Consider the following 15,642-nt stretch of genomic DNA (forward strand, 5'->3'; position numbering starts at 1 on the left):
GACCCTCGCTCGGGGTCTGGCAGCTTTGGGCGTGGCTTCTGGCACAGCCCCCGAGTAGTTGTCACTGGGATCAATTTCAGGACTCTCTAGAGCCCAGCCTTCGGAGTTTCACATTTCTGGGGGCTCGTCTCCCCACCCCCAGGTAATTTCCCTCCGTTGCTGTTGCTGGCGCTGCCCTGCCTCCTCGGTCGCTGGAGTCTCCCCCCCTGCCCGACACCCTCTCTGACTCTTTCAGCATCAGTTTCCCCAAGGGGGCAGGAGGGGAACGAATTTGGGGGCTTCCCTGCCCTCGTCTTGGAGCCGGGGAAGGGGAGATGCGAGCAGGAGGTCCTGTGAGTTCACGCTCGGCGGCCGGCTCCCGAGGCCTTCGGCCCGGGGCACTTCGCGAGGGAGCGCCCCTCTCCCAGGAGCCGCCAGCGGCTGCAGCCCAGCCACGCCGAACCGAGGGGGCCCGGGGCTCCCCGCCCCCGACCCGGCGTTGCCGCGCTCCCCCTAGCGGCCGCCGTGCGGCCTCGCTCCGTCCCAGGCTCGTCGGCGGCGCAGCTCACGTGACCGCGCTCCGGGCCTGCGGCCGCTGTCGGTTCCCCCAGTCACCGAGCGAGAGGGAAGAAACAAGATGGCGGCTGAAGGCGATCCGGAGTGGGGCCCCAGCAATTCGGATTGAGCCTTCTCCCTCCACCCGCTTCCGCCGGCCGGGCCCCTCCCGCCCGGCCCCGCGGGCCTCCCCACCCGGCCCCGGCGCCCCCCACCGCCACCCCTCCGCCCGCCCCTCCCCCCTCCGCTTTCCCTTCTCCCCCCGCCTCAGCTCCGACATGAGGGGCCGGCGGGGCAGGCCGCCCAAGCAGCCCGCGGCTCCCGCTGCGGAGCGCTGCGCCCCGGCCCCGCCGCCGCCGCCGCCGCCCACGTCCGGACCCATCGGGGGGCTCCGCTCGCGGCACCGCGGCAGCAGCCGGGGCAGGTGGGCCGCCGCCCAGGCTGAGGTGGCGCCCAAGACGCGGCTGAGCTCGCCCAGGGGGGGCAGCAGTAGCCGGAGGAAGCCGCCGCCGCCGCCGGCCCCCCCTAGCACCAGCGCCCCGGGCCGGGGGGGGCGAGGAGGCGGGGGCGGCAGGACGGGGGGCGGGGGCGGCGGCGGCCACCTGGCCCGGACCACCCCGGCCCGGAGGGCCGTCAACAAAGTGGTGTACGATGACCACGAGAGTGAGGAGGAAGAGGAGGAGGAGGACATGGTCTCCGAGGAGGAGGAGGAGGAGGAGGACGGCGAGGCTGAGGAGACCCAGGATTCCGAGGACGACGAGGAGGATGAGATGGAAGAGGACGACGATGACTCCGATTATCCGGAGGAGATGGAAGACGACGACGACGACGACGCCAGTTATTGCACGGAAAGCAGCTTCAGGAGCCATAGCACCTATAGCAGCACTCCAGGTACCCACCCAGCCCAGTTGCTGCAGACTCCTTCCCCACCTCCTCCCCCTTCTCCCCTCGCTCACTCCCTCTCTGGTCTCCCCCCCCTCCTCCCCCCCCCCCGACAGAGGGGAAATGCGACGGCACATCAAGTGGCAAAAAACTAGATTTACAAGAGGAAAGAGGCGCATTGTTCAAAATGGAGATTGCATTGTTGCAGTTCGCAGGCCACACACTCGCGCTCTCTCTCCGTCTCCCCCCACCAACCCCCTCTTTTTCCTCTTAAAAATTTGTGCCAGTTCAGTGTCTCCACCGGGCAGGGTTGAAACTTTGGCACACACACATCCATTGCATTCATTTTTCTCCCCTTGTTTTGGTTTGGTTTTTTGGAATGAAAGAAGCCTCTTGTTTTTGCAAACCTCTTTGCATTTCTAATGTGGTTTCTTTTAGATTTTTATTCTATATCTGTTCCTGAAAAGGGAATTCAGGATTTAGACAGATTGTGCCATACAAACACACACAAAACATGCTTCTCTTCACACCCCGAGCTGTGTGGTTTTAAAAGTGTCTTAAGGAAATAGATCAGTTGGGTTAGTAGGGGAGCGTTATCTGGTCCTGTGTGTTTGTTTTTATTCTTGAGTGCTAATGGGCGCGTGCAACAGTTGCGGGTAAATGGCCGATTAAAAAGCAAAGCAGAAAAACCTAAGGAAACCAAAACAAATTTAGTGTTTCATCTGATTCAAAGTCATTTCGGTAAAATGCAAAATAAAATAAGAGACCTCAGGAACATGCGTCTTAACTAATTTGATCCCTTTGCCTGAGAAATGCAGTTTCCTGTCACCTGTTGCAGAGACGTATAGTTGATCATGCAGACGCAATTGCTGAAGATGAACTTTTGGACCAACTCCGAAGTCACACAGCAGAAGTATAGGGAGATTTATTGCAAAATGACTTTTTATTTTCATTCTGTTTCTGAGGATAATAGTCCTCCCTGATCTGTAATGAATTTCTCTATGGTGACTCCTCTCCTATTTTCTCAGAGTTCCTCTAGGCTGGTGCTGAGATACATTTTGTTTATTTAAAAAACACACACAATGGCGGCTTTGTATTAAATACGTACTTGCGGCTTACTAAATTGTGAAAAAAAAACATAACTTATAGCGATAACCTACAAGACTTTTCCTTTATAGTTTTGTTAATCTGGATTAACTAAATTAGAATCCAGTTTTCAGAGCATTTAAAAAGTAAAGTTCATGAGGGAATAGGATCTTAACAAAGTGATAAAGGTGTGTCACTTGTTTTTAAAAGAGACTAGGATAGTAGAAGTTGTTAAATTTAAATGTGTCTATTTTTTTATAAATGCCTAAATACTCATTGGAGGAGTATGAGTATTAAGTCAGATGTAAACCTGTTTAGATTGTCCTAACAGCACATGAAAAAGGTAATTTCTTTTGCCTGACAGAATATCTGCCTGTCTTTGGGGTCGGGTGTGGGGAGAGCTGGCAGGAGAATGAAGGGAATGAATCAAATGTCAAGTGCTTGTGTCCTGTATGTAGAAGGGACCACACACCATTCTTCATTTCTTGCCAACTTAATTTTAGTACATCTTTTATAGTAATAGTTTTTACTTTAAGAAATCACATGTGGTCTTTTCTACCAAGAGCCCAGAATGGAAAGACCCGTGGAGAGTAAATTACACTATTGGAGGAAGTTTTCTCAGATGAGACAGAGAGCTAAGGCGTTTTGGCAGGGTGGTTCAGCTAACTTTAACTCCTCTTTGAAGGCCTAGAAAATAATATTTAGGGTTGAGAGCCGTGTATATGCTGAGTTAAATTACAGTTTGTGGTTAGGTTTCCTTTTTTAAAAAGATGCTTAAATCTTTATGTACTTGCATGACATTTCGTTTTTTCTGATGACATTCGTAGTCCACCTTGTGTATGCTTGTTCTATCTTTACGTGAAATTATGGATTATATATCCTTATATTAATCTTACACCCCCTGCAGTTCCTAGTACAGCGTCTCGCACACAGCCGGTGCTCATCAGAGATTGGTTGGACAGATGATTGTTAGTAGGTGAGAACTTGTAATAGATGAAGTTGTGCTAATTCTACTGTGGGTGCCGTAATTCCTAAATATTTTGGATTTGGGAAACTAAATATTGGTCTAATTAGATTTTGATACTTTGACCAGGGAATGTTTTTAGTAGCAGAGTTAGTGTGTTTTGAGCTGCTGTTTCATATTGCTTGCCAGGCATTTTCCTTTCTTTATTGGATGTGGTGTTAACGTGTTAGATGTTTTACTTTTTGAAACATTGTTTCTCAAGATTATGGTGGAAGAGATGATACATTTTGCGTTCTAAACTTTTAGAATATGTCTACTTGCCTAGAATAACAATGCATGACAGTGAGTTGTTTAGGCTAAGCACCTGTTTCATTAGTTTTATTGTCTGTACTTCTAGGTAAATGTGTATGTATGTGCTTTGGAAGGAAATACGTTCTAGATGGTTTAAGATATCCCCAAAGCTCATAAATAAATATGTTTGGTGGATTTGAATCCAGCTGTATTGTCAGGGCTCAGAGAAGAATATACTTTATTGGTAATTTAGAGAAGATGATTAAGCTTTGTAAACTAGAATGTTGGCTTAAGTACTAAATATTCAATTCCTAGTATAAGAAATTACTCATTCATCTATTCATATGTTGAGTACTTTGTAGGTAATATACCTGTTGATGCAAAGACATTGGTTGATGTTACTAGCTTAATTTTCTAAAAACATATATTTTAAGTTTATTCACTGGAGGTGAAATGTTTTCATTTTAATGGAGAGAAATTTTAAATGGGTACGTAAGGTACTCACATGACAGATATTATTATAGGTATAACAATTTGTTAATACAAAATTGAAAGCATCTAGTTTTGCTTAAATTCAAGGCATTTGGTTGAATAAGGCTTTTATTTTTATTGTTAAAATTTAGAGTTATTTCAGCCTGTAGGTTTTATGACATAGTTTGCCAGGACATTGAGAAGGATTGTGTAGAAAATCTATTTTGAATAGGCATTTGGTAAAGTTCTGACAGCACCTTGAAATCAAGCATTTTCTAATTCAAAACGTTAAATCAGACTTTAAACAGAATAGTTCTTGCATTTAACTTGTGTGGCACTGCTGAGGATACCTAGGTGGTATTTTGAACATCTGATGACTTCAGAAAGCAAAAGCCCTGGTGTTGCCCTGGGAGAGTTAGTGATTTATGTCCTCTAAGGCAGGGGTCTGGTACTGGTCCGCAGCCTGTTAGGAACGGGCCTGCACAGCAGGTGGTGAACGCGAGGAGTGAAGCTTCATCTGCCGCTCCCCATCGCTCCTATTACCACCTGAACCATCACCCCACCCCCACCCCCACCCCCACCCCCACCCCACCCCCGTGCATGGAAAAATTGTCTTCCGTGAAGCCGGTCCCTGGTGCCAAAAAGGTTGGGGACCTGTGCTCTAAGGATTATGAGAGTGGAGATGGGTGGCGTAGGTGCCATGAATGAACTGTAGATTGATCTGAAGCAAAATTTGTTACCTGCTGGCAGCATTTATTCTCACCGGTGTCAGCCAAATATCTTTTCATTGTGCTTGGAATTCCTGATTGCTACAAATGAGGTACAAAGTGCATTGGAGATTTAAAGGAGGGCGAGATCATACCCTATTTGGGGGAGTTGGTGTGGGCATATGCTTCCTGGATGGGCATGTGGCTAGTGAGGACGGACAGAAGAAGGGAGGGAGCAGCATGAAGCAAGGCACTGATTCTAAAGTGCAGGCAGTCTTAAGTAACCTGGTTTAGCAAGAGCCTGAGTATGCGAATAGGGAATAAAAAAATAAAGCACCATTGTTGGGCAGTACTTAGAGAACCAGGCTATAGCATCTCCTCTCTCCCTCATTTGTAGGATAACAATTGGGGTAGATCAGTGATCCTCAGTCATTTTTCACTCCTGGAACCCCCAAGGGATTTGCTGTATTCCTGTCAGCACCATGTGGGAGCATGAAACCAAACCAAATCAAATCGTGGATACTGTTAAATCACCGATGCAGCCAGTTTTTTCCCCCACAAATTGAGAGAATTAATGGAAGAGGTGATTTCTGAAGTCTCTTCCCCTCCCACCCTCCTGTTTATTTCAGATCTATTTCATTTGTGGGTATTGGGGATCAATCAGAAGATCTGGAAACAAGCGGGACATGATTTCAGGGGGACATCAGGAAGTTTAGCATTACTTCTGTTCTGCAGGATGGATTGGAAGGGGACAGATAACTGGTGGGGATCTGGATGGGTTTTGTAGCCCTGGATGGGAAGATCAGTTCAGGAGGTACTTCAGAATTCTCCAGCATCAGAAGTGTAGACAGAGGAATGCATCAGATATGCCTCTGTAAGAGTGGCAGTGCTTTCAGTAGGAACAGGAACTCAAGATTATAAGGGAAATTAATGAGATCTGTTTTCAGGTGTTGGTACCTGAAGAGGTTAAACATGAGAATTAAAAGAAAGAAAATATGGGCCCCAAAGAGTTATTAAAAAGTTGGACAACATGACCTGTGGGTATTAGAGAGGTGTGTCTGAGGTATGCAATAATAGATGGTCTGTGTACAGCTCAGGCCCAGTACTCTTCTGGTGTATATTTGGAAGTGGAGCTGGGTATTGAAATGTGTGTGTGCAGCAGGATTGAGGATATTAAGGCCAGGAGCTCTGGTCTGTTCCGTTAGGTCTGCCTTTCCTCCCTCTTCAAGATCTCGTGTCCTCCCTGTGACTGCAGATCCTTGGTGGGGGGGGTGTGTGTGCCAGGGGTGAGAAGGTGGTGGTAGTGGTGGCAGACCGGTAGTCTGGGTGACATAGACAGGAGCAAATCCTAGTAGATGCCCTCTTTGCATTGGGTAGATTGCTCCCTCCCTGGTCCTTAGCCATGCTCTGGGGATCTCTTCCTAGAAGTCTTCACAGAGTTCTGTTGCTCACCTTGGTCTCTTCTCTCTCTCTCTCTCTCTCTCTCTCTCTCTCTCTCTCTTTTTGGCCGCACCCCTTGGCATGTGGGATCTTAGTTCCCAGACCAGGGATCGAACCCGCGCCCTCTGCAGTAGAAGCACGGGGTCTTAACCACTGGACCGCCAGGGAAGTCCTCTCTTCTCTTTGAACGCCTCTTAGAGCAGTTATAGCCTCACCTTCATAATTTAGCACTCGTTTAGCACTGACCCTCATCATTCTAAGTTTGTTCATGCTTTCAGTTCTTTAAAATGATAAGCTTCAGGAGACAGAACATTTCTAAAAAAAAAAACTTACAAAATGCACTTTAAAAGATAGACAGTAAAATGCAGATAGTATTAAAATGCATATAGCTAAATATAATGTTTTAATCGTTTTGTCTACTGGTGTGTATCAGATTATATATTTCTCTAGATACTAAGTTACATTCCTCAAGTATTTTTTGATTGCTGGTTGATTTTTAAAAATAGTAACAGTAAGAGCTAACATTGGACATCTAAATTACTGAATTATTTTTGAGCAGTATTTAATAAAAATTGCACTTAAAAAATACCAAAAAATTAGGAATTCCCTGGTGGTCCAGGGGTTAGGACTTTGAGCTCTCACTGACGAGGGCCCAGGTTCAGTACCTGGTCGGGGAACTAAGATCCCACAAGCTGGCATGGCAAAAAAAATTTTTTTTTTAATTATACACACACACACACACACACACACACACACACACACACACACTTTTGCATTTTTAAAATAGCAGTTTTATTGAGATACAGTATATGTACCATAAAATTCACCCTTTAAAAAAAGTGTATTATTCAGTGGTTTTTAGTATATTCACGGAGTTGTGAATATATCATCCCTACCTAATTCCAGAACATTTTTTATCACCCCAACAAGAAACCCATATCCATAGCAGTCACTCCCTGTTCTCTCCCTCCCCTGCTCCATCCCCTGGCAACCATTACTTTCATTCTCTGTTGATCTGTCTCTTTTGGAACTTTCTTATGAAAGGAATCATAAAATATGTGGCTTCTTTCACTTAGCATAATGTTTTCAAGGTTCATGGATCTTGGAGCATGTAACAGCACTATATTTAAATAATATTCCATTATATGGATATACTACATTTTGCTCATCCATTCCTCACTTCATGGACATTTGAATTGTTTCTACTTTTCGGCTGTTATGAATAATACTGCTGCTAACCTTCGTGTATAGGTTTTTGTCTGGACAAGATGTGTTTATTTCTCTTGGGTATATCCTAGGAGTGGAATAGCTGGATTATTACAAATACAATTTTAATACAATCTTTATAACCAGACTTATTTTGTTCATTACAGTAGTTTTAAAATACTTCTCTTAGGATGAATGAGAGCTGGTTTGTAAATCTTCCAAAATGTCTATGATTTTTGGATTGCTTTAGGTCAGCTTGGAGAATTTATACCAGGGTTTGTCAGAGAAGGAGCAGTGTAAGTGGAGTCGTTTTTCCACATAGTCAGTGTGAGGGTGTCTGGCAGGCTTCGGAGGCACCCACATATGTCAGCCCACCACAGAATTTTAGGCTGTCATGATATGTGAGAGTCTCAGGATTTTAGATAAATCTTTTATGAATGTCAAGGATCTAGGGAGGTAGCATGTAGCACAGAGTTTTAAAGAGTGAAGGATCTGGAACCAGTCCTCATGGGTTTGAATCTGGGCTCTGTGATGATGGGCATTTTGCTCAACTCTTTGTACCTCACTTTCCCCCTTTGTAAATGGAGATATCATAGTACTGAATTCAGGGTGTTGTGAAGGCTGAATGGGTTAATGCATGTGAAGTGCCTAGAACAGTGCCTGGCATATATATAGTGAAGATTAAATGAATAGTAGCTATTATTGTCTGTTGATTTGTTCCTGAACTGAAAGTGGATATTCTGTAGGGATATAGGGACCTTTCTTACAATGTAGCGAGGTAGTATTTTATTCTGTCGAAAGCTGTCAACTGACTCACGAGGTATAAAAATATTTTAAGGACCACATTAAATAAAAATGTACATGAAAATAGAGCTTTATTCCCCCCCCCCTTTAAAAGAATTACTAAATGTTTAACTTACCCATTCAAAACATTCAGTTTACCTAACATCTGATTTATTCTAGAACTATAATAAATAATACATTTAGTTATTATTTACAGGGGTCAGTTAAAGTAGAAATAGTGCTCTTGATAATTTCAGCTCTTTGGTAGTTCCTCTCCTCCATGCCATTTTCCTCTGCCTGTTCCTTAAACACCAGGTTTCCAGGTTTTCAAACCAGCCCCTGGCCCCCTCACTGTCTCCCTCCTTCCCCTGAGATCTCATTTATTCTCAAGTTGTTTTTAAAAATTGCAATGAAAAATTTAAAAATAGTGTAGATTTACTCCTTTGGGAAAATACATATAATATAAAGATGAAAATGAAAATCATCTGTAATCCCACCAACCAAAGATACTCACTAGACATGTTTCTGTATATATATATATATATTTTATTCCATTTACTGTAAACTGCTTTTATCTACACATTTTTTAAAAGTTATAACTAGGATGACACTAAACTGTTTTTCCTTGATACACGGCAAGGTTTTCCCATATCACTGTATCTTTATCAGTCAATCATCCCTAATGATTAGTAATGCTGAGTATCTCTTCATGTGCTTATTTGCTGTCTGTGAAGAAAATCATTGGTGAAGTGTCTGTTGAAATATTTTGCCCATTTGAAAAATACTTATTTATTTATTTTGGCTGTGCTGGGTCTTAGTTGTGGCATACGGGATCTTTAGTGGCAGCATGTGGACTACTTAGTTGTAGCATGGATGCAGGATCTAGTTCCCCGACCAGGGATTGAACCCAGGCCCCCTGCATTAGGAGTGCAGAGTCTTATCCACTGGACAACCAGGGAACTCCCTTTGCCCAGTTTTTAATTGGGTGGTTTTCTTATTATTGACTTTGGAAAGTTCAGCTAACATAATAATTATTTATGATATATAATTTCCCAAAGCTCTTTTCTCTGTTCCTTTTTCAGAGCATTCTCTTCTTGGATGCAACATCCTGACTTATCTCTCTAAGGATATTTATTATAGGTTTTTTTTTTTTTTTGAAGATTTCTTCTGTTTCTTTTGTTTCCTCAGATTCCTTTCTTAGGTTTTAGTTTTTTCTCTTTGATATTGGAGACTTTTTTCAAGTGCCTTGTGATCCTCAGCTGTTCATATTTAGGAGTGAAGCACTGAGTAGCACTTTGTGGGTGGCCATGGGTTGTCAGCTGGTGGGTTTCACTGCAGATTAATTGGGCAGTGGAACCCCAGGTATCAGTATTTGTTTTTGTTTTTGTGTATTTTTGTTTTCTCTTTCACTCTTTTTTTTTTTTTTTTTTTTCCTGTGAGTCTATTTGGTTTCTTAAGGGAAGATTTCTTAAATCTTTTTTCCTGGGGCTGGGAGTAGGGGTCCGAGGGCACGTGACCAGTATCCTGTGAAGCCAGATGAGGGAGGGTGACTAGGGCTCACACCTTGGAGTAGGCACACTTCACTGAATTTCCCTGTTATGAACCCTGAGCCAACTTTTTTTTTTTTAAGTGTGGTGTAATTGACATACAACATTATCTTAGTTGCAGGTGTACAACATAATGGTTTGATATATATATACATTGCCAAATGATCACCACAGTAAGTCTAGTTAACATCTGTCAACATTCATAGTTACAAAAACATGTTTTTTTTCTTGTGATGAGAACTTCTGAGATCTGCTCCCTTAGCAACTTTCAAATATACAATATAGCACTCTTAACTATAGTTACCATATTGTACAGTACATCCCCATAACTTATTTGTATTGATATTATAACTGGAAGTTTATATCTTTTCACCCCCTTCACCCATTTTGCCCACCCCCTATCCCCTGCTTCTGGCAGCCATCAGTCTGTTCTCTCTATCTATGAGCTTGTTTGTTGGCTTGTTTTTTAGGTTCCATATATAAGTGAGATCATATGGTATTTGTCTTTTTCTGTCTGATTTATTTCACTTAGCATAATGTCCTCAGGGTCCATCCATGTTGTCACAAATGGCAGGATTTTCTTCTTTTTTATGGCTGAATCATATTCCATATTTTGTGTGTGTGTGTGTGTGTGTGTGTGTGTGTACACCACATTTTTTTAATCCATTCATCCATCAATGGATACTTAGGTTGTTTCGTGTCTTGGTTATTGTAAATAATGTTGCAGTGAACGTGGGGGGTATAGATGTCTTTTTGAGATAGTGATTTCTTTTCCTTTGGATATATCCAGAAGTGGAATTGCTGGATCATATGGTAATTCTATTTTTCATTTTTTGAGGAACTTTCATACTGTTTTCCATCGTGGCTGCACCAATTTACATTCCTACCAGCAGTGTATAAGGGTTTCCTTTTTTCCACATCCTCGCCAACACTTGTTATTTCTTGTCTTTTTGATAATAGCCATAATAACTGGTGCGAGGTGGTACCTCATTGTGGTTCTTTTCTCTTTGTTCTAGTATGTTTTTACCTTTTGTACTTCTTTGTTGTCAATTTACCAAGTGTTGAGAGGAAAAGGATATTAGCTCATGTTACATATTTATCATATATAAAGTGAAGTCTCATTAAGTATTTCTTTACAAAACAGTTAAAAAATAACTTATCTAATACTTATTCAGCGTGCAAGGTACTGTGTTAAAACCTTCAAAGAGATCCAGTGATGGATAAGAAACGGTCCCTACTCTCAGGTCTTTATTCTTTCAAGAGGGAATAATACAGTGCATAAATATAAAATAATATAGGGCAGGCTGTGGTAAGTGCTGTAAGAAAAACAGAATTAAATTAGGGAGAGAGATCATATTCTATATATTTGGGAGATCAGAAATGGTGTCAAGAACAAGGTTGAATTTGAGATATTTCTTGAAGATTGGGTAGGATTTCTCCAAGTGGAGGTTGAACAGAAAGAGAAAGGAGGAGGTGAAAGGTAACAGATGACAGGAAGGTGAACGTTCAGGGACTGCGTACTGAGTGTGGAGGAGGTGAGACTGTAGAGAAGTGGAGATTATGTTTTGGTCCAATTTGAATAAATGCCAGTCTGAGGAATTTGGACTTAGTAGGCGGTGTGTAGTCATTGAATGTTGTAAAACTGGCGTATGTCATGATAAAGCTGAGCTTTTTGGGGGAATTCCCTGCCGGTCCAGTGGTTAGGGCTCCACGCTTCCACTGCAGGGGGCATGGGTTCGATCCCTGGTTGGGGAACTAAGACCCGCATGTCATGTGGTGCAGCCAAAAAAAAAAAAGAAAGCTGAGCTTTTTGAAAACTAATCTGGCTTTGGTGTATAGGATTTATTGGAATAGGAGGGGCTGGTGTAATAACTTTTCATAGCTACATAAGATCCCATCCTAAGGCTTTACCAAGTAGTTAAGCTGTGCTTTACAGTCATTCCTTGGTATCTGCGGGCAGTTGGCGGCTGGACCCCCTCCACCCCATGATACCTAAACCTGCTGGTGCTCAAGACTCTTATATAAAATGGTGTTTTACAGTTGGCCCTCGAAATCCTTGGATGCCAAACCTGTGGATACAGAGGGCCGACTGTTTGCGTTTGCTGTGATTACCTGTAGTGACTAAACCTTTAGATAAATCTTGGTTCACATTCCTGTTTTTTTTTAAGGCTTTTACTATGTAATACTAATATATTATAAATATTATATAACATATATATTAGGTAATGTATAATATACATATTATACTAATACAGTGTGTGTTATTATATTATAAATATTAGAAATATATTTCCACCAGCAGTGCCCATTTCACCAGCACTGGTTATTTATAAACCATCTTTTTTTTTTTTTTTTTTTTTTGCGGTACGTGGGCTTCTCACTGCTGTGGCCTCTCCCGCTGCGGAGCACGGGCTCCAGACGCGCACGCTCAGTGGCCACGGCCCACGGGCCCAGCCGCCCCGCGGCACGTGGGATCCTCCCGAACCGGGGCACGGACCCGTGTCCCCCGCATCGGCAGGCGGACTCCCAACCACTGCGCCACCAGGGAAGCCCTATAAACCATCTTTGCATCCAATGGGTTAAAAGTTCTCTTGTTTCTCTTGTTTGAATTTGCATTTTTTGACTAATAAAATTTAATGCTTTCATGACCTCTGACACCCAAATCTCTGTAGTCATGTTTTCCTTCCTGTGTTTTAACTAATGGATGAGTGAATACTTCTTGAACCCCTCCACTTAGAAGTCCTGTAGGCACATCCAATTCAACATATTCCAAATAGAATTCATGCTTTAGAGACTGCTCCTAACCTCCCATTTCCTTGCTCAGTGAATAATGGCACCGCCCACTGCATTGCCCAAGTCAGAATTGAGGAAGTACCAGACCCCTCCCCATGCCTCACCCTCCATGTGCAGGCGTGTCACCAGGTCCTGGGAAGTTTACATCTTACATATCTCTTAAATATATTTCGGCTCTCTTGTCCATCCATGCTAATGGTTACCTAAATCAGGCCTTCTTTATCCCTTACTTGGCCTCTTAAGGAAACAGCCTGCCTGCCCGCCTGGCCTCCTTTTGTCCATTCATCTCTCATATCCATCTTCCACGTACATACTGCTCTGCTCTGAGACAAATCTGACCATGTTATGCCCTTTCTTAAAAATCTTCTGTGGGAAAACGATTATGTGCTTTAGCGTAGGTGGATAGTTCTGACTTGGCTTTTGCTTCCTCTACCAGGCTCATCTTCTGTTGCTTCATTTATTTGTTCACTTGTTTTAAAAATACCTGTTAAGAACCTACTATGTTCCAGGGACTCTTTGGGATGCAACCACGAACAAAACAGATATGGCCCCTGCCCTGAAACAGCAGGGAAGGTAGCCAGTGTAACAGTGAGAGAAGTGCTTCCAAAAGGGGCAAGTAAGAATGACTTCATGGGCGTGGGGGGGGGGGAAGTGTCAGAAAAGGCCTCCCTGAAGAGGTGACAGGTGAGCTCCAAATGGAAGTAGCCAGCGGAGGGGAGGGGAAAGAGGATTCTAGGCCATAGGATCACCACATGCAGTGGACTGGAGGGAAAACCATGAAGGATTTCAAAGTCAGCAGTGCTGTGATCAGGTTGGTGTTTTTTAAAAAAAAGTCCCTCTGGCTATAGAATAGAGAATGAATTGGAGTGGGATAAGAATTGATGAAGGGAATTAGGCTGCTGAAGTAGACCAGGTGACAGATTTTGTACCTTAGAGAGAAATATTCAAAAAATAATTTAGTATTTAGGATGTCACATCTTAGTGATAGATTGGTGAGTTGGGATATGGTCAAGGTTGAATTGACTTCTAAATCTCCTTTATTTCTCTCTTTATTCACAACTTACTTCTCTTCACCTTGAATTTGATTGTCAAGTAATACTGAATTCTTTGTAAAAGTTCCCCTCAAACACCTCATAGTGGGGCTTCCCTGGTGGTGCAGTGGTTGAGAATCCACCTTCCAATGCAGGGGACATGGGTTCGGTCCCTGGTCCGGGAAGATCCCACATGCCACAGAACAACTAAGCCTGTGCGCCACAACTACTGAGCCTGTGCGCCACAACTACTGAGCCTGTGCTCTAGAACCCCCGAGCCACAATTACTGAGCCCGCGCACCACAACTACTGAATCCCGCTCGCCTAGAGCCCTTGCTCCACAACAAGAGAAGCCACCGCAGTGAGAAGCCCACGCACCGCAACGAAGAGTAGCCCCCGCTCACTGCAAATAGAGAAAGCCCGCGTGCGGCAATGAAGACCCAACACAGCCAAAAATAAATAAACAAAATAAATAAATTTATTTAAAAAAAAAAACACCTCATAGTTGTTCACTGCTGTGATGATTAACTCCTAGTCACCCATCCATCACCTTCTCCAGCTTGTCTTTTCTGGTCACCATTCCCTTTTCCTTAAGTGAGACTAAGTTCCTTTACCTCTCCCTAACTCCCCAGGACCATGTGCATTTATATGTTTAGTTTCCAAGTATTTGAAGGTGTTCTAGGTTTCTTTCTTTCTGTTACTGATTTCTAATTTAATTTCATTGTGTTCAGAAAGCATACTTTGTATGACTTTTAATTTTGTAAAACATTTTTAGAGGTTGGTTTTGTGCCCCAAAATGTTGTCTGTCTAGGTGAACGTTCCAAGTGTACTTGGAAAGAAGGTGTATTCTGCTGCAGGTGGGTAGAGTGTTCCGTAAGTGTCAGTTAGGTCAAGTTGGTTGCATTATGAACGTCTTCTGTATCCTTGCTGATTTTCTACCTGCTTGTCCTATTGATTACCAAGAGAGAATTGTTGACGTCTACAAACATTGTCATGGATTTGCCTATTTCTCTTTGGAGTTCTGTTAGTATTCATGTATTCTGAGGCTCTGTTATTAAGTACTAGGGGCTTCCCTGGTGGCGCAGTGGTTGAGAGTCCGCCTGCCGATGCAGGGGACACGGGTTCGTGCCCCGGTCCGGGAAGATCCCACATGCCGCGGAGCGGCTGGGCCCGTGAGCCGTGGCCGCTGAGCCTGTGCGTCCAGAGCCTGTGCTCCGCAACGGGAGAGGCCACAGCAGTGAGAGGCCCGCGTACCGCAAAAAAAAAAAAAAAAAAAAAAAAAAAGTACTAAACATTTAGGAAGGATTATTTGACCCCTTCGTCATTATATCTTTATTTGTTAAGACGTCGTACTGAAATGGACTCTAATTTTCTGACTGTCTCCTTCATCCGAACGTGTCTCGGCCGGGAGGCTCTCATTCATCTCCCTCTCCTTCGTGCCGCTCAGTCTCTAGCATGCAGTAGGCGGCACAGGTAACTGTTGAACTGAGTGTATGAGTCAAAAAAAAAATCTCTCGATTCTTTTCACCCTTAGTTCTGCCCTGTCCAGTATGGCAGCCACTAGCCACGTGGGGCTATTTAAATTTAAATTAAGTACAATTCAGACTTCCGTTCTTCATTGACACTCGTAGCTACATTTCCAGTGCCCAGTAGCCATGTGTGATGTAGAACATTTGGGTCACTTCATATCATCACAGAAAGTTCTCTCGGGCTGACCGTGTTACTGTCGTCAGTCTGCTTCTGGTAAACTGTGAGAATTTACCTAGCATCCCTTTTCCTCTAGCCTTTCATTTGCTCTGAATCCTGCGCGGCCTGGGTAGCCCCAGCACTCGGCTGTGGTTCTTCTCTGTTAAGCCTGTCAGCCCAGCGTTATTTGTGGATGTGATGGTGTTGAATTTCTGCAGTGA

At 43.6% G+C, this 15,642-nt stretch overlaps 1 protein-coding gene across 14 annotated transcripts in view; it reads left to right on the forward strand.

The window, feature by feature from the left end:
- Positions 1-606: 606 nt before the first annotated feature.
- Positions 607-15,642, forward strand: part of BPTF (bromodomain PHD finger transcription factor) — a 143,522-nt gene continuing 128,486 nt past the window's right edge. For all 14 annotated transcript variants that reach the window (XM_081219713.1, XM_081219707.1, XM_081219716.1 and 11 more), the window contains exon 1: positions 607-1,425. In XM_081219713.1, coding sequence (XP_081075839.1) covers positions 813-1,425 — 613 coding nt within the window. In that variant the 5' untranslated portion in view covers positions 607-812. The remainder of the gene's footprint in view (positions 1,426-15,642) is intronic.

Source organism: Mesoplodon bidens (assembly GCF_964165515.1).
Source record: "Mesoplodon bidens genome assembly, chromosome: 19".
NCBI classification, from domain to species: domain Eukaryota; kingdom Metazoa; phylum Chordata; class Mammalia; order Artiodactyla; family Ziphiidae; genus Mesoplodon; species Mesoplodon bidens.